The 25,552-nt window shown below is 37.3% G+C and overlaps 1 protein-coding gene across 1 annotated transcript in view; it reads right to left on the bottom strand.

Moving 5' to 3' along the window:
- The window catches only part of LOC724594 (ADP-ribosylation factor-like protein 4C), a 34,253-nt gene that overhangs the window by 3,804 nt on the left and 4,897 nt on the right, over window positions 1-25,552 (bottom strand). The window contains exons 2-3 of the mRNA XM_016916072.2: window positions 3,561-4,317; window positions 150-365 (exon numbers count right to left, since the gene is read on the bottom strand). Of these exons, the coding sequence (XP_016771561.1) occupies window positions 150-365; window positions 3,561-3,771 (427 nt within the window). The 5' untranslated portion in view covers window positions 3,772-4,317. The remainder of the gene's footprint in view (window positions 1-149; window positions 366-3,560; window positions 4,318-25,552) is intronic.

Genomic DNA, 25,552 nt, shown 5'->3' with positions numbered 1-25,552 from the left:
AGAGGAAGAAGGAAAAAAGAAACGCGTTTAAATATTATGTCAACGAGCGAGCAATCTCGTTTGAGGGAAAAGAGGCCACGGTTGTCTTTATATAATCGGGGCGAAACGCCAAGATTAACACGATGCACACGATCGCGAAACTGTGTTACCTGGCAGATCCTGCTTGTTGGCTAGGATCAGAATGGGCACACCGGCGTTATCCGGGCTCCTCGCCGTTCTGGTCAGCTCCATTTTGGCCTCCTCGAGCCGTTCCGCATCGCACGAGTCGACCACGAAGATAATACCGTCCGTGCATCTGGTGTAAGACTTCCATAACGGCCGTAATTTCTCTTGCCCGCCCACGTCCCATACGAGAAAATTCACACCTGCGACAAACCACGATGGCCATCTATTTATTTCCGTCCTTCTCTCTCTCTCTCTCTCTCTCTCTCTCTCTCTCTCTCTCTCTATCTTTCTCTTTCTCTCTATCTATCTTTCTCTTTCTCTTTCTCTTTCTTCGCGTCGATGAACGATAAATCGTTCGTTCGAAAAACGAAAGGCGGATGGTGTTTTAGAATTTAAAATAGGATTAATCGGGATTCTTAATTCGTATCGATTCGTATCCGATTTAATGAAACGGCAATGGGATTTGAAAAATTCGTTCTTCTCACGAGTGGATCGTGGGTTGAATGAAAATGTTGGGCAAAGAGAGGTTGGAAAACGACGTTTTTTTCTCTTCTTCTTCCGCCTGGCGAAACTCCGTTATCCCGAGTATAACGCGCATCCTAGTCGCTTTCACGTCCTGCTTTAATCCGAGGAAATGGATCTCGCAGGACGGTTTCCTATTGCTGTTTGGGAAACTATCACACATCGTGATTTCTTTTTTTTTTCTCTCTCTCTCTTTTCTTTTCCTTCACCAAGGAAAAAAAGTGGTACTTTCTCCGGGACACGAACGGATACGAAATGTAAAACGAAAAGGAAAGAGGAAGTTGTTCGATTGCGATTTTCATCTCTCGCCGCAATTACCGGTATTATATACCAGGTTTCTGGGACGAGCAAGCAGAGAGACCTCTCTTCTACTCGTCGCCGCGAGGAGGAAACAGACATCGACTTATTACGTTGACGCGCACGCGATAACTGTAATAATAAATGGGCTCCGCGTTAAACGTTCAACATAACCTCGTAATCGTTGCGATATTAAAGCTCCTTGGCGCGCTGCGTCGTCGACGTGTTCCCAAACAAATCATTTTTGTCCGACAATTTTAATATTTAGATTTACATTGATTATATACTGAAATCCGTCTTTCTGGCGGGTTATATTAATTTCTTTTCGTAAGTTATTTATTTGAAATTCTGTAGATTTCTATTCACTATTGTGTTCAATACATTTTTTTACGTGTAAACTCTATCTTGGATATATGCTTTCTGTTATATATACTTGTTAGATTTAATGGAAATTAGAAACTAAAGTATCTTTTGTTCATCGTGATGTTCACAGAGAAAATTCTTTCGAATTTTGTTTACTCCTAAAGTGGTCTCTTTGTATAATAATCCAGATGGCTGCCAAATCTAAAAATTATAAAACGAAGGGGCTATCTACGGGATGATCCTGTTTTCACAGTATTTTCTTCGTTATCTTTTATTTCACTTTCGCTTTCAATATATGAAATAATACGTATTCTTTTTCTTTTATGATATATGACGTGATTTTATTCCCACTGAAGAGTCAGAATCTTCAATTTCGTTTATGTTGCTTATTTTTTTTATCGTTCTTTTTTATCAATTCCATGTCTTTTGAAGACTTGCCCGTAATAATATAAATGTAAAATATTTGTTTGATTAGGTTTTGAAAATACCTTGAAAACTTCAAATCTTCGCTTACGAAAATAAATTTTTGTTAAAATAGCTTCTAAATAGCACGTATTTATTTATTTTTTTTTACGAAACACACCGTTGCAAAATTCACCGTCGAAGAGATTATTTGTTATCATATCACAATTTGTTTGACTAGGTATTTATTGCTAAACAATCGCCATTTGCTTCGTCTCGTTTCTTCTTACTCATTCTTATTTGATTTCTCTTACTTCGCAATTTATATAAATTATATTTATACAAATTAACCCGTCAAATTGACGGATTTTCGTAAAAATATGGGTAATAATACAACATCTAGAAATAACAAAATATAAATATTCCATAGAGAACGGATAGAAATATATATATATTTGCCTCGTTACATCATTAAAAACCAATACGTAATGTTTACAGAATAATATCTGCATATTTAGAATTTTTAAGCATAAAATCTAACGTTAACCCTCTTTCGATCGATATATCCCTTCCATGATGTATCTCTGTAAATCTCTCCGTAATAACAAATCATATTTATATTGCACTCGAGGCGTTTTTTCGCAAAACTCCAACGAGACGATTTTCCGAGTATATTTTCATCGTGTATGAATTTCTTACTAAGCTAACTCAAAACTCATTTCACGCACGTATAATCAACGTATGAAACTTTTATACATTTCAATATCCTATATATACGTATAAAGGAAGGAAATTTGTTGAATATTAGACTCTGTATCGTTGTTTCCGTGCAATACTTTGCACGCGTCTCATCCTCGGCTTCTCGGGGCAAGTGTCACGAGTGAAATGTCGTTCGATGTCTTTCACCTTTCTTATTCGAGAGCGAAATTTTATAATCCTTCGTAACGTAACGTGCTTTCACCGTCTCTTATTCTTATTTCTCTTGCTCCATCTCTTCTTTCCTTCTCTCCATTCTCGTCAATTTCTTTCCATTAGAACTTTATCATCATCACGTTCTATTTAAAACATCCGCGATCACGATCCAATTTGAGATAAGGGAATCTAGCTATTCGATATTATTCTTCTACAAGATAACAAAGGAAAGCTATTGGTGAATATATTGGGTTGGCAACTAAGTAATTGCGGATTTCATTCATAGATGGCTTCAGTTGAATTTTTAAGTTTGCTGACGTAGTCCAAATGTAAAACACATTTTGTTATTTGATAGTTGGCAATTCAGCTGTCAATCGGTAAAAAAAGTTTTTTGAGTAGTTTTCGTTTGGCGTTCGTTGAAAAATGGAAAATCAAAAGGAACATTATCGTCATATTTTGCTTTTTTATTTTCGCAAAGGGAAAAAAGCATCGCAAGCTCACAAAAAGTTATGTGCTGTTTATGGCGACGAAGCCTTAAAAGAAAGGCAGTGTCAAAATTGGTTTGACAAATTTCGTTCTGGTGATTTTTCACTCAAAGATTGATTCAGTTTTTTGCTAATAAAAACCAGAAGTTTTATGAACGTGGGATTATGATGCTGGCTGAAAGATGGCAAAAGGTCATTGATCAAAATGGGCAACACATTACAGAATAAAGTTATTTAGTTCCACGAAGAAATTGTCTTTGATTTTCTAAAAAAAATCCGCAATTACTTAGTTGCCAACAGTTTCGATATTCTAAGAAAGAATCGATAAAGTGATTTTCACTCACACGAGCCGCAAAGGAATATTAGAAACATTTCAGAATGGAGAATAGTTAGTTAACGAAAAATTTACGTTACCTTTCGCTTTCCCGATGCCGCCACGGATTCTCTCGCAGTTGAAGCCGATAGTGGGCACAGTGTTCAGGTATTGGTCGAACTTGAGCCGATACAACGCGGTGGTTTTCCCCGCGCTGTCGAGGCCCAGCATGGCCACGTGGAGCGGCGTTCCCGTGGGAAGTGCCTCGAGGAAGCCGCCGCTCGTGCCGCTCCTGCCCATCCCGGCACCCATTCCTCTCCCTCCTCACCACCCGCCTCTTCCTATCCCCGACCACTTTTCCACCTCTAACCCTCCTTCCTCGCCTTTCTTTTAACTGGCATTTAGCTTCCCCCCTTATCCCTCCACGATCGATCGCTCCTCTCTCCGACCAACCAGCTTCGAAATTCTCCTCTACCTCATGCCGAATTTATCGCTATCCATCCACCGCCAATTTTTCCAATCCTCCTCCTCCTCCTCCTCCCTCTCTCTCTCTCCCCCTTTCTCTTCTCACAATTCTCTGCACCGTGTTTTATCCCTCCATGCCAACTTCGAGCGCACTGGGACACTGGTCTAGCTTTCGATCTCTCCTTTTTCTTCTCTCTTTCTCTCTTCTTCTACCTTCCTTCTCGCGATCTTCTCCAGTCTTGGACCGGTGGATAAAGGCGGCCGTGGGCCAAAGTCGGGGGAAGAAAGAGAAAGACAGAGGGAGGGGGAGAGGGAGGCTGCTCTCCTCCGCTTTCGATGCTCGTCCCCGCCGTAAAAGGACTCGCTTCGAGGCCACGATCACTACCGCACCGGCTGAAAATGAAAGGAGAAACGTGTTAGCGATGCCTGCCTGCTTGCCTCTCTGCCTGCCTGCCTGCCTGCTTGTCTCTACGCATTGCAGCCGCGCTTTTTCCCAATCGTCTCCCTTTTTTCCACCCCTTACCGATTTTAAATTATTACGCCAATTATCAGTGACGGAATTCTTTTCGTATAAAAAAAAACGAATGAAATCTCGTTAGGGGTGTGTCTCTGTACTTCGTCTGTACTTCGTCAAATAGTCTCATGGATATTTTAGTAAGTGTGAGATGAATAATTTGTTTTCATCATTTGTTATCCATTCCTAACTTATCGAATACAATTCTAGTGGTACAAATTTTTGCCCTAATTCGTTCCAGTCTCCAAAAGAAAAATGGTAGAGTTATATCTTAGTGACAACAACTTTTTGTCTAAATTATCTTAACCAATTTCAGCTTCGCATAGAATGCTTTGAAGTGAATTTGATGCTTTTATTACTGTGAAATCTTTGCAAAAGTACAAAGATCCTCCATAAAATAAGTCGAATGCAGATGACGTGGCTCAATGAAGAACATATTTGCTTTTGAACTCGAATACGGCGCCAGTGTTAAAGGATAATTTGAGATTGGTCTTTCAAGAAATCAATGCTCGAAAGGCGATTTTTACCGATACATCAACACACGAATCTCTATCTGCATAAAGATAGAGACAAAAGAGAGGGACAGGTGATACGAATCGCAGTTGGTCGCTGCCAATTAAGCGGGAGATATTTTTAAAAGCCGCGTTTATCGGTTTCCGTTAAGAAAATATCTGGTCTCGATATCGATACCTTTTTGGAGAAGCCGCCATCATCCGTGAAACATTCGATTCCTGCAATCCAGACAGGATAACGAGCAGGATACTAACTTCATTAAAACGCATCGAAGAGAAGTAATTAAACCGGCGATCCAGAAGTAACCGAATTGCAATGAATCGCGGCTAACGAGGCATTCTCGTTTGCATCGATCTCGCGCCTGCATCATAATTTTCGCCCCTCCTCTGAATTCTTCAATTTTTCTCTCGTGCGATGGAAAAAAAAGAAAAATAAAATAAAGACTTTCAAATGGCCTTCCATGGCGAGGAGCGCTCTTCTTTCCTCCCCCCTCGAGAGATAAAATAATGGTGGAAGCGAGAACCGCCTAAAGCCTGTCGTAAAACGCCGTCTTAAACACGCTGGATCAGCGTTAGTTGGACAAGGATTTTCCACAAGGATTTTCCATTCGAAAACTCGAATCGAAAAAACTCCTTTCACATCGAAAAGAAAAAGGAAATTATTGAACGTTGAGAAAGACAGGTGAATGGAATGATCGTCTCCAAAGAGAAGAATTAATTCGACGATATACGTGAATCCGATTCCGGATTAATGGCGCGATTTTGAAGGGCCATCCTTCCGGCGAAAGGGAGAAAGAACGAATGAAAAAGAACCTTGGCAATAAGTAATACAAGTGTTCGACCACCTCCGCAGGGTGAATATTCCAGTTCTGCGAGCCGCGATTAATCTCGTTCCTCCTCCTCGCTCGGCAAACTTCACGCGGCTACGGCAGTAGAAAATTCTACTCGTTGATGAGGATCAAGCGGCGACACGAAATAACCGGAAGGCTCATTCCGAATATCGGCTCCGAACTTCGCTTTATCCAGCAAGAATTCGTTCAGAGCTGCACTCTTTAGACTTGCTGCGTTGAGAAAAGTGTTGCGTTAAGTAATTGAAAGGAGAGAGGAAGGTAGGAATTTATGGAAAAAAATAAGTTCTTCGTTATTAATTAAAAAGTTTAGTTTGAATGATAATAATAATAATTGAAAATAAACTCGAATAACATTATTAGCCATCAACTGTTCGCACAGTGCAGCCTCGGGGCTACGGTTGACCGCGATTATTCGAAAGCTTTGAATAATAATAAATTATTCAAATAACGTTATTCTTTAACTTGGATCGTTAAAGTTTTATCTCTGTTGCCGATTAAGCCGTTGAATATTTATCCCGATTACAGCTTTTTCCCGAAACTCGAATATAGTTTCTCGAATGGATCTATTAATCAATTGTATCATCGAGTGTGGATAAAAATTTTCTTCCTTCAAAATTCTTAATTTGTATTAATACAATCGTGCTCCCTTTTTGGATCACAAAAATTCTCGAGCAAAAAGCGCGAATTATTATTCCATCGATAAATCGGATGTTATTTCGAGTTCCTTGAACCGATCGAGAAGCGGATTCGAGTGTCGCGACCGAGAGCACGACTAAGAATAATGGCAGGCATAAATTACGGGAAGAGAAACAATCAAAAGGGAGGATCGCGGCACGAGCGGCGTGTTTCCACCGCGGCTCGGCGGCCATGGAATCACGGTGGCCAACGATGATCCCTCTCCTTTTATCTCTACGCCTGTTGAACGGCCGTGCATGCAGGCTATTTTTAGGCGGAATAAAAGCGTGCAACAACCGGACGAGAATTAAAAAGTTTCTCTAAGTTAGCTGTTGGCCGTTCTTCTCGCGAGCAGAGGAAAAACGGTTTAACGAGGCTTACAGTCGGCCGGCTCGATAAAGGGACGACTCTCTGGCTCGCTATAAACAGAGCGAGAAATTTTCCACGAAAAAAATTGCCGGGATTGAAATTGAAACTGAAATTAGACCGTCCGTCTCTCGATATCAGCGAGGATATTAAATCGACAAGTTTTCGAAGTTTCGAGTTTTGCTCAGCGTTGATACATTGTTTTAAAATTTTTCTATTCTACATCGATCCGCAAATTAAACATTGAATTACATTTTAATGTTTGAGGGATTGATAATTTTGAAAAACTCTGGAACGGTAAATCTGTCATTATTACATCGAATCGTATAAATATGGAAACATTTAAATGGGCTCGATGAAATTAAATATTGAATTAAATTTTAATGTTCGAGGGATTGATAATTTTGAAAAACTCTGGATATTTCGAATCGTATAAATATGGAAACATTTAAGTATAGTGAACGGGTGTGAAGGCTCGATTCTCGATGAAATTAAACGATTGAATTAAATTTTAATGTTTGAGGGATTAATAAGTCGGATTAATTCGTATTTTGAAGAATCCTCGAATGAGGAGCTTTCCATTGTTATATCGAATCGTATAAATACAGAAACATTTAACGCTCACCGATCCCCTGAATTAAATTTTAATCTTTGAGACAGGGGATTAATAAATTGGATTATTTTGAAAAATCATCGATGTTTCAAACGACAAGTTCTTCCATTGTTATATCGAATCGTATAAATTAATAATAAAATCGTATAAATTAGCAGTAAATTAATAATAATAAAATCGTATAAAACGGAAACATTTAACGCTCATTTAACGTCCGTGAAATTAAACATTGAATTAAATTTTAAATCTTTGAGGCAAGGGATTAATAAATTGGATTAATAAATTATTTTAAAAAATCGATATTTCGAACGACAAATCTCTCATTGTTATATACGAATCGTATAAATCGTGTAAACATTTAAGTATAGTGATTCTCCATGAAATTAAACATTGAATTACGACATAAAATATTTGAGACAAGGGATTAATAAATTGAATTAATTCGTATTTCGAAAAATCCTCGATATTTCGAATAACGAGTCTTCCATTGTTATATTAAATCCCGATCCCATGAAATTAAATCTTGAATTAAATTTTAATCTTTGAGGCAAGGGATTAATAAATTGGATTATTTAGAAAAATTCTCGATATTTCAAAATAAACCAAATCTTCTATTGTTATATCATATAAATACAGAAACATTTAACGTTTACTGATCCCCATGAAATTAAACCCTGAATTAAATTTCAATCTTTGAGGCAATTAATAAATTGGATTAATAAATTGGATTATTTAGAAAAATCCTCGATATTCCAAACGATATTTCAAATCTTCCATTGTTATATCGTATAAATACAGAAATATTTAACACTTGTTTCATCGATCCTCGGTGAAATTAAACCCTGAATTAAATTTCAATCTTCGAGGCAAGGGATTAATAAATTCGTATTTTGAAAAATCGGCATTTCAAATCTTCTATTTTTACATCGAATCGTATAAATACGGAAACCATTTAACCATAAGTGAACGAATAGGCTCGTTCCACCGAGGCGCTTCCTGTTTATTGTTCCGGTGTTCCGGTATCTTTTTTTAAGTCAAGTTAGGCGAATCCTTTATTCTTATTTCCGCCGCGATAGGATCCACGTTCCGTATTCGTTCCTCGTTCCGTTCTCCGTTCATGAACGCAATGGACAATGGGATCGATTCCGGACGAGAGAGAGAGAGAAAAAAAATATATATTTCTCGATAAGACGTATAATAGACTCTTGTAATAGACGCGATCGTCAGAGATCGTTCGACGAATCGTTCGAAATCGTTCCTCCTCTCCTCCTCCTTCTTTTCCCCCTCCATCCTCGGTATTGTTTCCAAGATCACCATTTTCTCTAATGATGCAACTTGTCACTTTCGTTCCTCCTTCCTAACGAATCCTCGCCAATTACGACCACCCTTCCCTCCCCCCTTATTTACCTATTTAATTGTACGCGACTACGGAGAGACGTGTAATTTTCCACCTTGGAATATATATGTACGCGCTTCCTGGAAGAACTATCGAGATAAAATAATAATAATTGTTATTGTTTTTAATAAATAATAAAAATTTGGAATAAAAAAGAACGTAAAGATATGTAATTTTCAACCTTGGTTGAATATATATATATATATATATATGTACACGCTTCCTGGAAGAACAATCGAGATAAAATAATAATAATTGTTATTGTTTTTAATAAATAATAAAAATTTGGAATAAAAAAGAACGTAAAGACGTGTAATTTTCCAATATATATATATGTACGCATTTCCTGGAAGAATCGAGATAAAAAATAATAATTGTTATTATTTTTAATAAATAATAAAAATTTGGAATAAAAAAGAACGTAAAGACGTGTAATTTTTCAATATATATATATGTACGCTTTTCCTGGAAGAACAATCAAGATAAAAAAATAATAATTATTATTATTTTTAATAAATAATAAAAATTTGGAATAAAAAAGAACAGAGTGTAACATGGTTTGATGAATCAAAAGACACGAATTGGCTTTGTAGTATTTTTGACGATCGAAAAAAAAAAAGAAAATTTTCAAAACCCATTGATATCGCGTGATATATAATTGTGAGAAAATTAATCAGAATTTGCGACACGAAAGAGGAAGAAAAGAAATCGAGTCGATTATATTTTTAGGAACGATAATAAACGACACTCGAATCTGTTTCGACAAACTCTGCTGTGAAACCGTTTACGAAGACTGAGACGAAACTCGGTGGTAATCGGTGAACGGTGGTGGTGAAGCGAATTTAAAGAAGCGAGGCCGCAAGGAACACGAGTTCCAGGCACAGACAGCCCAGGTAAACCGCAAGACAAACACGCTCGATACTCGTTTCGTCTGTTTGCGCGTAGCTTACTCTATTCCGCTTCTAAACCGTCTGAAATGTATAAATACTTGCCACGTTCCCCCAATTGTGTAGACAATTGTGAATTCCGTTAAATCGTCATCCATCACAGAACCATTAACAGAAATCGTAACAAATAAATCACACAACTTTCCACTTTCCGTATCCTCTTTTCCTTCCCTCGTTAATAGAACAAAATTTCTTGTAAATCTTTCTTTCCTTTCTTTTTCTTTTCTATCTATATCGAATTACAGGGATTAAAGATTGGATAGATCGAGGATCAAGTGTTTCTCGATCAGATAAATATCGGATGAGAGGGATAACAAAGAAGGAAGGCGGACCAGTGTTAACGAGGGGGATGATGCGCTGCGTTTCCGAAAAGATTGGAGATGAAAGGACGAGGAGAGACGCGTGTTCGAAAATGTTGGCGGTGGCAGGTGTGGCGGACTGGTCCGGGGAAAAAAAGGAGATTAAAGTGGGTCGGGATGCAAGCCAATGCAGATGCACATGCACCAGATGCAGTTTACAGATATTGCTGCCAATACTCCCTTTCTTTCTTTTTTTTTACGACCTCCTCCCTCATATTTAGTTTTCCCGGATCGAATAAAACGAGCATTTATTAACGTTGCTCGTAATTAAACCCACGAATGAGCGTGAAATAATACGACGAGAAATAAAATGAAAGGACGGAAAAATTAAGAGATTAAGAGATTACAGGGATGAGAAGGAAGATATATATTTTCGATGTACGATAATTCGATTCAATTTCAAGAATAATCAAAACGTTTCGTTCTTGATTATTTCCATTCCGATTTTGAAATTTTCGAAAGAATTATTCTTTAAGCAAATATTTTTAAATTTTATTTTTAAAATAGGTTAAAATTATACTCGATTAGATAACGCTTTGAAAATTCCAATTATAAGTAACCTCGGCTCGGCCATTAATTTTCTATTTCCCAACATCTTCTCTATCACCCGGAATAACACATAATGGTTATCTGTTAAACGCGTGCGTTAAGATCGATCCATGAATAATTCAAACGATTCGCGGCCGAATAAATTTCCGCGAGATTTCAAGAATCTAAATCGAAAATTTCGAGGCGTTTCGATTTATATACGAACGAAACGTGATTCTCGATTATGCTATTAACCAACGTTCGATATAATTAGAAGCTCGAGGAGGGGAGGAAAAATGCAACGCGGGATTCGATGTAACATTAACGAGCCTCTTTTTTCTTTCACATCGAAACGTTTACAAAAGAGGGATCGAGAGAATAAACAAACACACGAACTCTCTCTCTCTTTTCTTTTTCTTTTCTCTTCTTTCCTGTCGTAGCTTTTCCATTTCTCCTCTCTTCCGTTTTTCTCCTTTCTCTTGGATTTCACGATTTCGAAGATAAGATCTGATAAATCAATGTTTAACCAGAAACTTTAACCTGTATCTCTATACGCTGGTATTTTACAATTTTATTACGTTACGAGAGAGGCGTGGAATGATCTGATTCTTCTTTCGAAAGAAGAGAATATTCGTTTGTTTCTCAATTGATTCTTTATTCTTTCCTTGCATTATTCTCTAATATTAAAGATTTTTAATATAATGTATTTAATATATCTAATTTAACGATTCTCTATTATTTAAAATTCATCCTTAACTCTTTCGATCCCGAGCCTTTTCAATTTAAAATTAAAATCTCAATCTGAATTATTCCGACGAGTGAACACGGCTACTGTATGTGTGTACAAAATATAATTACTCGCACACAGGTCGAAGGGGACACCTCGAAAATCCGTGGTGAAAAGAAGTTTAAATATTTGCGAAGGGATGTTCGTTTCAAGTACAGGGTTAAGGGAGCAGAGACAAGAAAGAAGCAAGCATCGCGAATAGGAGGCTGAACGATGACCCAGAACGCCAGATTTCTCTGCTCGTGTATATTTCTCTCTCTCTCTCTTCCCCTCCCTCGTCGCCTCTGGTTTAAATTTGATTTACCTACTTTTGCACGTGCATGTCAATGTACCTGTCCTCTCGGATCCCCTGCATTCGAGGTCGCATAAATTAACGCATAAAGTAAATCCATCTTCTGAATATTTATTTAAAAAAAAAAATATATGCACGCTCATCACGCGATTCTTGCATAATCGTTCATAATCCTTCGTGAAAAAAAGATCAAAAAACTACGGAGGCAAGCTCTCGTATCAATTTTGAAATCGTTGAAAAAGAGGGGTTGCTATCTGAAAACTGATATGTCTTCTTTTCGAAATTACATCGTTGAAAATCGTTTGGAAGAGAAATTTTGAGAGATCTGTTCCACGAAATATCGCTCAATATCACACAACTTTCCTTCTTCGTTCTCTTTGAGCGAGTTTCTTAAACGTTTAAGACAGAGGTTGCAACATTGAAACTTGCGCCGAAAAACGAGTTTCGAGAAATAACCGTGCACACTGATGATTACATCGTAACACTGGATATATGGAAAATGTCTAACTAAAGTCGTGGATTATCCTCGCTCTCCACCATTCCTTCTATCTAAATAAAAATTTGAATTGAAAATATTACATCTTTGGATATTTATCGAACGTATTCGTGGAATATCGTGTATTCACACGAGTGTCTTTAGAAACACGAGCGAAATAAGCTTGTTCGATCGAACAATATTCGATGGACGTTTCCCTGGGAAATTAGTTGAATACCGTTTCGGGATTCCACGAAAACGTGACACACACAGACACATACATCGATAATAATTCTCTTCGAAATGGATAAACCATTAAGGAAAATGGATGGCGTTATTCAATGCTGATAACCGATCGAATCGATAACAGGATCTCGCATTCCGAATGTTTTGGCGTTTATGGCCGTGGAGGCAACGGTAAATGTCGGATAGATACTGTTTATGGAAAAGGTGAATAAAATAGGATCGCGACGAACGTTCGAAAACCGAGAACGTTTCGTGTTGGGCGTTTAAGGCGAACAAAATGATCGTTAATGTTGTACGCTCGTAATTTTCCTATCGAACGAGATATCGCACGCTCGGGCAAACTAATTTCTCAAACTGAATCCGTTCGATCCTATAAATCAGATACGGCAAAGATCGTGGAGATCGTGAAATCGACCATCGTTTCTATATTATATTTTCCTTTTCCGTAATAGATGATCTCTCTTTTTTGCAGAATAAAGGTTAAAAATTTTCCCATCGATCCGAAGTATCTTTTTGTAAAAATTAAATAGTAATCACCTCGAAAAGAAATGCAAAATTCTAAAAATTACTAGTTTCTTCTTTAACAAAAAAATTCTTTGATCGATCCAAGGATCATAATAGACGATACATAATCCTTTTTTTCAAATTTATGTAAAAGTGTAAAAAAAAAATAAATCGTGATGTCTCCAAAGAAATGCAAAATTCTAAAAATTACTAGTTTCTTCTTTAAGAAAAAAAATTCTTTGATCGAAGGATCTGTTTCATAAGAGACGATACATAATCCTTTTTTTTAAATTTATGTAAAAGTGTAAAAAAAATATAAATTCTTTGATCGATCGAAGGATCATAATAGACGATACATAATCCTTTTTTTCAAATTTATGTAAAAGTGTAAAAAAAAATAAATCGTGATGTCTCCAAAGAAATGCAGAAATTCTAAAAACTATGTTTCTTTTTTAAAAATTTCTTTTAAAAAATTCTTGGGATATTTTTAATCGATCAAAAAATCAATAATAGACTTTTTTCAATTTTTCATAAAGATTGGACGAACGATTTCGATGAACGAAATCGTTTTACGAAAAGAAATAATCGAGCAAACGAGCAAGAGTTGGATGTATATACAAAGTTCTAAAAGTCGAGGGAACTTAATTCTTAAAGGATGAAATTCCAGTCTAATCCCTCAAACTCTTATTTTCTCGACAGAAAAATTCTTGCTATCGTAGAAAAATAAAAAAAGGGGAGGATACATACAAAAAAAAAATATTAAAAAATGGCTCGTTATAATCCACTCGTAAAAATGTTCAATTACGAGAAGGAATATCCGACGGATTGGAGAAACTTGGTATCATCCAGGGTTCATGGCGCGAAGCCATTTACGATGCAACGCGTGGTAACACGTTCGATCCAGCTGTTTATAAACTTGGAAACCGTGAAACAGATGTGTACGATTTCGAAGCCGATCCGAGCGTTTAAATCGAATTTAATCAACGACGATCGGTGACAAATCGTAACATCTCCACTCTCATCCATCATTTTTTAACGAAATTCTTGATTATCAGAAAAATAACAAAGTAAAAAAAGCAAAAAAAAAATACGATAACGAATGAATCATCACGACAAATCGTCACGAGACACGAAAATTGCTCGATACGGTTCGATAATCTCGATCGAGATAACGAAATGGTAATTTGCCAATCGATCCAACGGATGGAAATCTGCAATTTAATCTCGATTTCGACGAACAGCGATAAGAATCGCGGAGGTGTTACGGAAAAAAAGAAATGAAAAAAGAATTCCTCCATGTATATATATATATATATACACACTGTTTGCTCGAAAGTGTTTTGATGACGATAAGATGGAATCGTTAGAACGAAACGAATGGAAACACGGCTTCAAAACGCTGTTCCTCGCCACGAATTATTCGCGTGGCGTGACGTTACGTGAGAGCGAGAATCGGGTCTGTAATTTTCACCAAGAGCAAGATAATTAAGCTTTGCCGGTTGATCGTTTCGGCGATTCGGTCGGCTAGCAATGCCCGCAATCCACGAACACGTTACGCCAGAAGAATTTCACTTAACAACGCGACGTTGTTAATTCGAAAATAAGAAACGCATATAATCTAAACTCGCTCATCCTTTTCTTCCACCCGTCTTATGGAACAGTCGTCTCATAAACGCTTTCTCGATTCGTATATAGGTTTTCTTTATTGAAAATTGATAAAAACTTTCGTGAACGAAGTTTAACTTAACGTTTAATCCCAAGTCGATCGTTTCTTTATTCGTATTAAACGTCGACAATTTATTTGTTGGAAGAAGATCCTCGCGAGCGAAAGTGAGAAGATTCGAAAGAAACTCCGATACTCGATACTTCGTTTACAGAGAGGCTACCGAGTGACAAGTAGACGGGGCTTGTTACACCAGGCCCCAGTTAAACGTTATTCCACTGCATTAGGCGTAGTATCTGGAACGCGGGACTTTACGAGGGGAAATCAGTTTATCGAGCAAGTGGGCCTCGTAACTCACGATCTCTCTCTCCGATAACCCGCGCCTAACCGTCCCCCCCTCCCCTTATCTAATAACGGTGTCAAAGCTTGCGGTTTCCAGGGACGAAACCTCTTCCCGCCGAATTTCAAAAATTCTCCAGATCGATTCTCGCGTGTGAATTAAAAGAGACGATTCGACGTAGCTATGCAACTTACGCATAAAACGTTTCCTGAACGATCTCGAGCCGAAACTCGAGAAAATGATTAATCTCGGGGACGGGTTTATTAATAGATGGACGAATCGGTGGAAAATTAAATCGGCTATTTGCCAGCATCCGTGGAATGTGGAGACAATTTCGTACGGTGTCAAGGCTATCGTCTTTAATAATAATAAAAATATTGGAGAGAGAGAGAGAGGGAGGTGGAATCCTCGTTTGCGGATCAACGCAATGACGCGTGTATGCAAGCATGCGGTATGAAACCGATGCCATGTATATATATATATATGTAGCGAGAAACTGGGTGTTAATTAGACGAATGACTGAATTAGCGGCGTTTATCCTTATGGGAAGATTGCGGCGTTGTTTCACTTTTATATACCGCGAAAGTGGATCTCCCCCGTTCAATTTCACCGCGATTGAATTTAAATTCCTCCAACTTACTTGTCGAGTTTCCTCCTTGTTCGGGGAACAATATGCCGGTAACAGCCACTTGTACGAGATTCTCAAGCTATTCGATTCCATAAGTCAATTACATGCTAATTAGAGAGGCTTTTGCGGGATTGTTTCCAGCGGAGAAAACGGAATTAACAGGTTTTCTAATGGAACGTGATTTATCGACGTTGCATATTTGTCGGATGAGAGGAAAGGAATCGAAATTAATATCGAAAATAATACGTAAATGTATATACATTTCGAACGCATCCAGGTTCTAATTGATGGGATCTGACGCGTGGAAAGCTCTCTGCTAATTACCTCGAATCGACCAATACACAACGAGACGTGGACAAATCAATGCCATTCATAGATTTGTGTTATCAAAAAAATCCAACTCTGCATTTTCTCGAGGAACGAAATAAAACAGAGTATATCCATTCCTAACATTTTTTCCTTTTAGTCTTTCAGAGGGGAAAAACGGATTATTCGGCCAAATAAATGAGAACAATGGCAGAGAAGGAAATATTCGAAGCCACGATGTTGCATCGAAGGAAAAAAAAGAGACACGCGAGAAAGGTATCGAAACGTAATCTGTAACGACGTTGGTAATAACGTTGTTGCGAGAAAGAACGATCGACGATCACCGATACGACCCACTTGCCATACCATACTGCCTCCGGCAAGTCGAGAACAAAAATTTTATTCCATACTTTTCCTTATCCTCCGAACTTGGTGAAAAATTCTATTGGATTTCTGAAAATTCATAGGAAGAAGAAGCACGGTCCTCTCGTTGATTCTAGAGATGGTTCCTTCGATAAATTGAATGGAATCGAGGTTAGCCTCGGGGGAAAATTCGAGGAGGATAATAAAAAATTCAAAGATATGAAAGAAAAGAACGATAAGTTTCCTCGGAAAAATGCAAAAGAATCGAGCCTCGCGCAATTTTGCACGCCTCGAACGCGGTTGCACGCAAGCAATGGAAAAGAAAAGAAAAGAACAAAAGGAAGAATTGGCGCGAATTACGCCGATTTCTATCGTTCGAATAATTTCCACGAAACGGACGACTCGAGCGTTTCGAATTTTCGTTAAATGGCGGCGACTCGAGCGTGTTCGCGCGCCTCTGTCTCTGAATGCGCATTCTGCACGCATGCCCCGGCAATAATTACAATTTCCGCGTGCGTCTTACGCACTCGTGATTATTATTTTTCCGGTGAGCCGGCCTCGTTCCCGTTACCCCTGCCGATATTATACATCGAGAAACGACAAGGATCGATCGTTTCTGAGTTTCTGAAAATCTTGTTCGAACAGAAGTTTGCAAACGTTTCGTCGGAAATATACTCGACGCCTTCTTTGTGTACAATGCGGTTGTGCCGCAATCGCGAGAGAGCCCGACACGTTTCAGCAAAAAACAAAAACAGGAAGGGAAAAAAAAAAATATCGAAGAAGGCTTTCACTTCACGCCCGATGAACAGGCGGAACTTTTCGTCTCGAGGACTTCTCGTTTCGATTCTTTTAAATTCTCGACCTTGGAAAAGATGATGTGCATCGTTAAAATTAGGAATATGAATTAAAATCATAAAAGGCATTGTATATTTTGATTAATATTATTCGAGCAAGTGGAATCTTTTTCTCGTACCATTTTTAAAAATCATCGATTGACGATTAATAGAATCGAAACGAAGAGGAAAAAAGGGAAGGGAAGATTATCGTAGAGGAGTTGTGCGTTGGAAGCGCGAGTTGTTCACCCGAACTACAACTCGTGATGCAGTGAACCGGGATGATGCTCGATAACATACCGTTACACTGATGTAACAGGCCGGTAAACTTACTCCTGCGTACAAATACACGCGAGAAAAAGAAGGGTACAGCCTTGAGGATCGCCAAGAAGAAGAAGAAGGAAAAGAGGAGGATCGTTTCAAGGATGACCGATCATTGCCAATTAAACACCTCCAGCAATCTTTTTAACTAAACTCATGAATATCTCGCCGTTTCCATTATTGACTTTATTATTCCATTCCAAGGAAAATTCTATTTGATAATAGGAAAGAAATGTATTACGAATGTTATTTCTCTTGTTGTTTCATGGCCAGTGGTTTGGCGAAAATTCGTATTTCGAGATATTAAGAAATTAATAAAAAGATCGAAATTATTTCCAACGATTGCGATTGCGTTAAATCTAAAATTTTAAGTTAACGTTGTATACGCGAACGCGTGGTATTCTGTACTCTACGCAAGAGGCCTACATAAAAGCGGTACGTAAAAGCTATTCGCCTAACTGTTCAATCTCGTACGATTTATCAAATACCCACTGAACGTACACTCGAGTTCTCGCGAGTACACGCGTAATCGTGTGCACATTCTGAATTCTCTTTAATTTAAGAATCCCCAATCCGGCACGAGCACGAGCTACCTAACGACGTCCATTATTATTAATGATGCCGTCGGACATCGAGTAACGTGAAACGCAACTGTTGCTCTTACGGAACTTTATCTTTTTTTTCTCTCTCTCTCTTTCTCTCGAAACGATGTCCACCGCAAGGAAATTACACGAAATCGCGACGCTGCCGGTTTTCACGCATCCATGCGCATAATGAATTGGGTAAATGGGGCGAGCAATCTTCTAACGGCGAGGAAAGTGGGTCTTTCCTTATCAATCGCGCGATCGTCTTATCGATGGAACCGCGCCCAACTTAATCCCAAGAAACGATCGCGTGTCCGGGAAAGGAAAGAGAAAAAAATTCACTTATAAAATTATTCCGTGGAACATCGATGCCAACTAGAGATAAGAGTCTCCTTATCTTAATCTTCTTTCTTTTTCTTCTTCTTATATTTCAATCGTTATTCGACCGTGGCTTAATAATTATTTTTATTACGTATTATTCGTAATTCGAAGGGAACGTGACTCGATCTATCGTCGAATTATCCGCCATAATTTAAGAAAGCTTCGCCGTTCTTTTAAAGAGTTCTTCGTTTTTCCCCATTCATCCGAGAAACTTTCACCCGTGTTTTTCGAGTGGAATTGGCTCGTTCGATTCGCGAGCCAGCCCGGTTATTAGCATATCTGACGGTGAATTGAACTCATTATGCACGGTTTCTGGTACGGCTACCAATGCATCCGTTGTAAATAAACAATGGACATTGGATCCATTGTAGTTAGAGGGCCATTATTACCGTCCGTCGGCGGCCTTTATGTCGAATTCTATATAAATATATAAAGGAGAAATCAGAGTGGATTCGTATTTCTCTTCCTTTTTTTTTAAAAATACCAACTTTTATAATTTCGACGTGTCACGAAAATTCGTGCATCCCATATACGATCCGCCTTTACATAACAGGTGTATAAATCATGATTGGACGTATCTTTCCTGTCGATATCGATGGGTAATAAATATTTCTATCGCGATCGTTTAACGATTTTTAATTTCTTTTTCTCTCTTTCTCTCTTTAATCTATTTCCACGATGATCGATCGATGACGATAAATACAATAATTTATCCGATCCATTATACATTTTTCAGTGAAAGATCAGTGAATATTCGAAACGGCCAATTTTCGATCTATTAATTTCAAAACTCGTTCTTTTTTCAAACAAGCTCTATCCATTTCTTCCTTTTTTGGAAAAATAGCGCACGCATCCATGGATAAAGGCCACCTGTCGCGATCGTTCAACCCGTGCAAATCAATTTTCATACACGACCGGTGCACCTTCGTTCATTCAGCAACCGTTGTTCCACTCACTTTTACGAATCCCCCTCCCTTCTCTCCCTCCCGTTTTATCCCTTTCATCTGTCCCCTCTTCCCCTCCCCCTCGATATGCTTATGTTTTCGAATCGAATATTCCCACTCGTGAATCCACCCGTACATCTCCGATAAATTCTTCCGATCCGAAACGAAAATTCGGATACGATTTATCGGATTCCAGGAAAGAATTTCTACGGCAAGATTTCTAAAAATGTAAGTAATAAATCTGTAAATATCGTAAATCCGCATTGCGTAACAAACGAAAGCAACTATCATTTTTTTTACGATCCCCTGAAATTTCTTCCCAAGATTCTCCTCGCAATTAATCCCGGGGATCGTAAAATACTCCATAGAGGAATCTTTCGAAGAGAGAATTCACTTTCTCGAAAACGGCTGATAATTACAATTTCCTTTTTTCTATGCGCGAAAACTTAGTCCTCTTTTTCCTTTTCGAACGAATAACGCGAACAACGTTCCTCTCGAAGTTTCACTCGATCAACTTTTCCTCCTTTAAAGAAAAAAAAAAGGAAAAGAAAAAGAAAGGAAAAAGGCGCGATAATAAAGAATTTATTATCGATCGTTAAATTCGCGAACGAGGCAGGAAAGTGTTTCGCCACGGAGTGTGGATGTTCGAGAAAGTCGTCGAAAATGATTTTTCGCGGAGGCGAAAACGATTGGCCGAGGATAGGAAAGGAGCCGTTTCAAAATCCTCCTCGCGGATCCAGCAATCCAACGATTTATTGTTCGACGCTTGGTTTATATAATAAAGGAGACTCGTTTCCAAGACGTTACCTCGCTTTCACTTCTTCTTACCCCGTGTATCAGTTATCGATGATCGTGCATGTACGTACGTATTACAATTGAAAAAAATTCACACGTGGTCATTCATCTGTGTTCCAAGCAGGGAGCTATTTCCAATCTTTCGCTTTTACAAGTTGGTTACCTAACTAAACTGGAAGAAACCGAATAGTACACAAGTATTCTTCCATGCACCACGAAATAGAAGAATTATTCGTCTTACGATTATCAAATTTCTTTCTTACTAAACGTAAGTAATTAAAGAGAAATGTTATTATGTTAATTGTAACGTAAGTATTGTCGTTTAAAAAGAAGAGATATTGTATTAATCATTTTTCTTCCACTTTACGTAAAACGTAAATATTTAAAGAGAAATATTATTATATTAATTATAATACGAAACGTAAGTAATTAAAGAGAAATGTTATTATATCAATTATAATATAAGTATTGTCGTTTAAAATTATTCTTACGATTATCAAATTCGTACTTTCTTTCTTACGTTACAAAACGTAAGTAATTAAAGAGAAATGTTATTATATCAATTATAACGTAAGTATTGTCATTTAAAATTATTCTTATGATTATCAAATTCATGCTTTATTTCTTACATTATAAAACATAAGTAATTAATGAGAAATATTATTATATCAATTATAATATAAGTATTGTCGTTTAAAATTATTCGTCTTATGATTATCAAATTCGTGCTTTCTTTCTTACAAAACGTAAGTAATTAAAGAGAAATATTATTATGTTAATTGTAACATAAGTATTGTCGTTTAAAATTATTCGTCTTACGATTATCAAATTCGTGCTTTCTTTCTTACAAAACTAAGTAATTAAAGAGAAATATTATTATATTAATTATAACGTAAGTATTGTCGTTTAAAATTATTTTTACGATTATCAAATTCATGCTTTATTTCTTACGTTACAAAAGTAAGTAATTAAAGAGAAATATTATTATGTTAATTGTAATGTAAGTATTGTCGTTTAAAAAGAAGAAATATTATGTTTTAATTGTAACGTAAGTATTGTCGTTTAAAATTATTCTTATGATTATCAAATTCGTGTTTTATTTCTTACAAAACATAAGTAATTAAAGAGAAATATTATTATGTTAATTGTAACGTAAGTATTGTCATTTAAAAAGAAAAAATATTATATTAATCATTTTTCTTCCACTTTCCTTACGTAAAACGTAAATATTTAAAGAGAAATATCATTATATTAATTGTAAGTATTATATAGAAAGAAGAAATATTCAGATTATATTAATTTACGCTTTCTTCCCTAATTTTCTTACGCTACAAGACGTGAGTACTTAAAGAGAAACGTTATATTGATTTATTGACTCGTCACCGAAAGGAATCATGATCAAATAACGCTAAAAGGGGCTTAAAATCATAATTAATATTTATACATCGAAAGACGTTGAAAATAATGATAACTTTTATCCCTTAACTTCTTTTTTTCCTTTTCATCATCTTTTTACGTTACGCCCCGTATAAATCGAAGTGGAAACGTGTACGTGTACGTTTCTTCATGAATGTTAATACACGGTGTAATGGAAAAACGCGGACGTCTAAATAAGAGGTAAAAAGAGGGCCCATTGTTCCCTTGTCGGAGGGAGGGGGAGGTTACTTGCATCGTATAGAAGGAGTTAAGGAGCTTAACGAGCTCAATTCACCGTGAAGAAATGCTAATAACGAAATTAGACTTGGTGGATAAATTGTCGACGCAAAAAATCAACGTGATAGCGATTGTGCAGCAGGGAAGAAAAGACGTCCGCGCGCGTCTTTCTCTACAAAGAGAACTCTAACTCGTGTACCCCCCTTTTTGTGATTTCCATTATAGTCCCCTGACAGGGAGAATAATCGTTGCGAGTCTTATCAATAATAAACGAAGAATAATTCATTGTCCTTCCTCTCTCAGATATATTTTCTTTCCCAACTTCGACGACATCGTCGTTGACATCGTTCGATCCAATTTAATAATGAAATTCATTTCTTGGTAATTTTTCTTCCCATAGAATTGGTCAATGTTACAATCAGAAATGTACGATTTCGATGAGAGATCCAAAAAAAAAAAAAAAGAACACGTTAAATAATTAAAAATTCAGATTTCACGCGTAAAACGAGTGAAAATAAAATTAAAGCCACTTTCTTCGAATCGTATTAAAGTGGGACGAGGATGATCAATGTTTGATGACGAGGGACGACAATGGCTGACGAGGCATCGAGGCGACGGGGTTTGCACGGGCCTCGTAAAACGGGCACCTGTTTCGACTTCCGAAACGAGGCGGAAATCGGGCTAACGGTCCATTCGGAGAAAGGACGACTCGTTTCTCTCGTTCGTTACCTAGATCAAGCTCGGCGAGATAAAAGGCGAGGATGCCACGCGGATCGGATCACGTGTGCCTAAAATTTATCGCCAGAAGGGTCCTTTCTCTTCTCCATACATATATAGATTATATATAGATTTATCAAACGGCCCCTGCGAGTCATCTTCGAATCGTCCGAATCGTTCCAATTCCCTTTCATGAATTCGATATCGTTAGACAGATGCCGGTCCATTCATCGTTAGGAAAACACTTTAAATTTTTATCAGACGGGCCGATAATTTAAAATAAACCATCGGGAATATTTATAACTCGGATCGAAAGAGAATATATTTGAATATATCGATTGAAAATGCAAAAAAATTTTTTCTATCTTTGAAAGATCGTGTTATTAATTATGCTGGTCGAGAGAGAATTATTAAATTACTACGGGGAAAAACACGGGTATTTATATTTAGAAAAGAAGAGGAATCTGGAAGATGGTGGAAGAGATAAAAATCCGTGAATAAAGAGGAGGACGGCGATTCTAAAAACACTTGGCCGGACCAAGGGATGTTCTCCCGTGAATCAGTGCGCTCAAAGTTCGACGACACCGCCGGTCTAATTCGAGCAATTCCAATCGACTCACGGGGAAATTGCACCAGTGGCGCCTGAAACTGTCCCTGAAATGTACACTGCGCCACAGCATAAATCGAATAAACCTGGTCTCGAATTAGAATCCTCTGCATGGACAATTTAACAACGGGGAGGGGAGGGAGGGGGGGGGGGATATTAACGAAACTCGCGAGGCAAATCTAAAATCCGTCGACCCTGGAAATTTTGAAACCACGTATCCACTTGCAAATAGGATCAAAGTTTTCGTAAATGTAATCTCGAACCATCTCGTATCCAAATACATATATCCTCGCGAATCTTCATATATATCCAAAGTTTTTACACGCTGAAAATCGATCCAAAACTCCAAATCTAATCTCAAAAATCTCCCAACAATCCATTCATCAACATTCAACTTTCAATCTTTATATTTTATCTTCTAATTCAACTTTATCCATCTTTATTTTATCTTCGTTTAAAATTTTCCCCAAAATCACGTCAAAGATTTCTAAATACAAATTTTCAATTTTTATATCTTATCTCCTAATTCAACTTTATCCATCTTTATTTCATCTTTGTTTAAAATTTCCCAAAATCACATCAAAGATTTCTAAATACAAATTTTCAATCTTTATCTTCATCTTCTACTAATTCAACTTTATCATCTTTGTTTAAAATTTTCCCTAAAATCACATCAAAGATTTCTAAATACAAATTTTCAATCTTTATATCTTATCTCCTAATTCAACTTTATTCATCTTTATTTCATCTTCGTTTAAAATGTTTCCCAAAATCACATCAAAGATTTGTAAATACAAATTTTCAATCTTTATATCTTATCTCCTAATCCATCTTTATTTCATCTTTGTTTAAAATATTTCCTAAAATCACATCAAAGATTTCTAAATACAAATTTTCAATCTTTATATCTTCATCTTCTACTAATTCAACTTTATCATCTTTGTTTAAAATTTTCCCTAAAATCACATCAAAGATTTCTAAATACAAATTTTCAATCTTTATATCTTATCTCCTAATCCATCTTTATTTCATCTTTGTTTAAAATGTTTCCTAAAATCACATCAAAGATTTATAAATACAAATCCGCACACCTATATATATGTGTACTCTGAGGCATATCGATGTCGTCCAAGAAGTAGCCAAGAGTTAACAGGATGAGACCGAGATTAGCAATGTGGATCGGTGTGTCAATGTTGCAGCTGGCAACGCGGCTGGTTGCCTCGGTGCTGCTATGTCGTATCGGTGGTGCTATCGACTGGCAAAGGGGCGCATGCGTCCCCAACCAATCCCGTCCTTCCAACGGGACGTCGAAGAGGACGTGGTCGTCTCCAGGAGACCGTTTAAACGGAGTCTAAACAAATGGCACCTTTACCTTACGTTTCCTCTTTTCTCTCTTCTTTCTTCCCTTTCTTCCCTCGGTTTAATTTCATTCCTCGTTGAAAGGGAAAAAATTACGTCTGTCACCTCGAGCTCTGCGTCTTTTCTCTCTTCTTCTTTTTCGCCGAATCCTGTTTCTGTTCGCAGAATCGGCGAAGAACATCAACGAAGATTTGGACGATCTCCTCTTCATCGATGAGATCAAGCTTAGAATTTCTAACGTATTTAAACGAGCTGAAAATCAGATTCGACTTACTGTTGACTGCACAGGTACCGTTGTAACGCAACTCGTCGCCTGAAATTATTGATTTCCTATACTTTCGCGACGTAAAAATTGGAATGAACGATGGACTCACTCTGTATCTCTCTTCCTTCCTTCGGGATCCTGGGAAGATCCTCGTTTTCGAAAATGCCAATAATTTTCTTCTTTACACGATGCTTTTTAAAATCGCGTTAAAATTTAAGGAAAGCTACTTTTTTCCTTTTCCTTTTTTTATCATCTCGAGATTTCTATCAGGTTTCTCGGATTAACGTAACAACTCGAGCTACACTGCCTGAATAAACGAGGTCCGTGTAAATTGATAATGCGAGTACTTCTTCGCTACACTTTCCATGGTAAAAAAAAAAAGGAAGGAAAAAAGAAAGAAAGAGGAATCATTCCTCGAAGCTGATAAAACAGGTTAAACATATTTATCAGTCCATAACGCGACTTCTTCAAACTCGTTTTCTCGATCGAAGATATAAATCAACTCGGAATCTCGTTGAATTTGTTTTATCTTTAACTTGCAAGCAACCGCGTTCGTTGTTAACAAATACGCGTACAAGTGTAATTCTCTCACCAATATTTCTGCCAAACTGTATATATAAAACTCTAAAGAAAAATTGAAAACGCTTCGAATCTTACATTTACATTTTCGTTTAATACTTCGATCTCGAAGTTCTCTCCAGTATTTATCATTTTCGTTGTTCCTTTCGAAGGAATTCGAAACGTTTACTCGTTCATCCTCTGAGATCGAGTTTCAAGTTAATTTCTTTTATTTTATTCTTTCGA

Source organism: Apis mellifera, linkage group LG14 (genome assembly GCF_003254395.2).
Source record: "Apis mellifera strain DH4 linkage group LG14, Amel_HAv3.1, whole genome shotgun sequence".
Lineage (NCBI taxonomy): Eukaryota > Metazoa > Arthropoda > Insecta > Hymenoptera > Apidae > Apis > Apis mellifera.
This window is presented reverse-complemented; position numbering and strand designations above follow the sequence as displayed.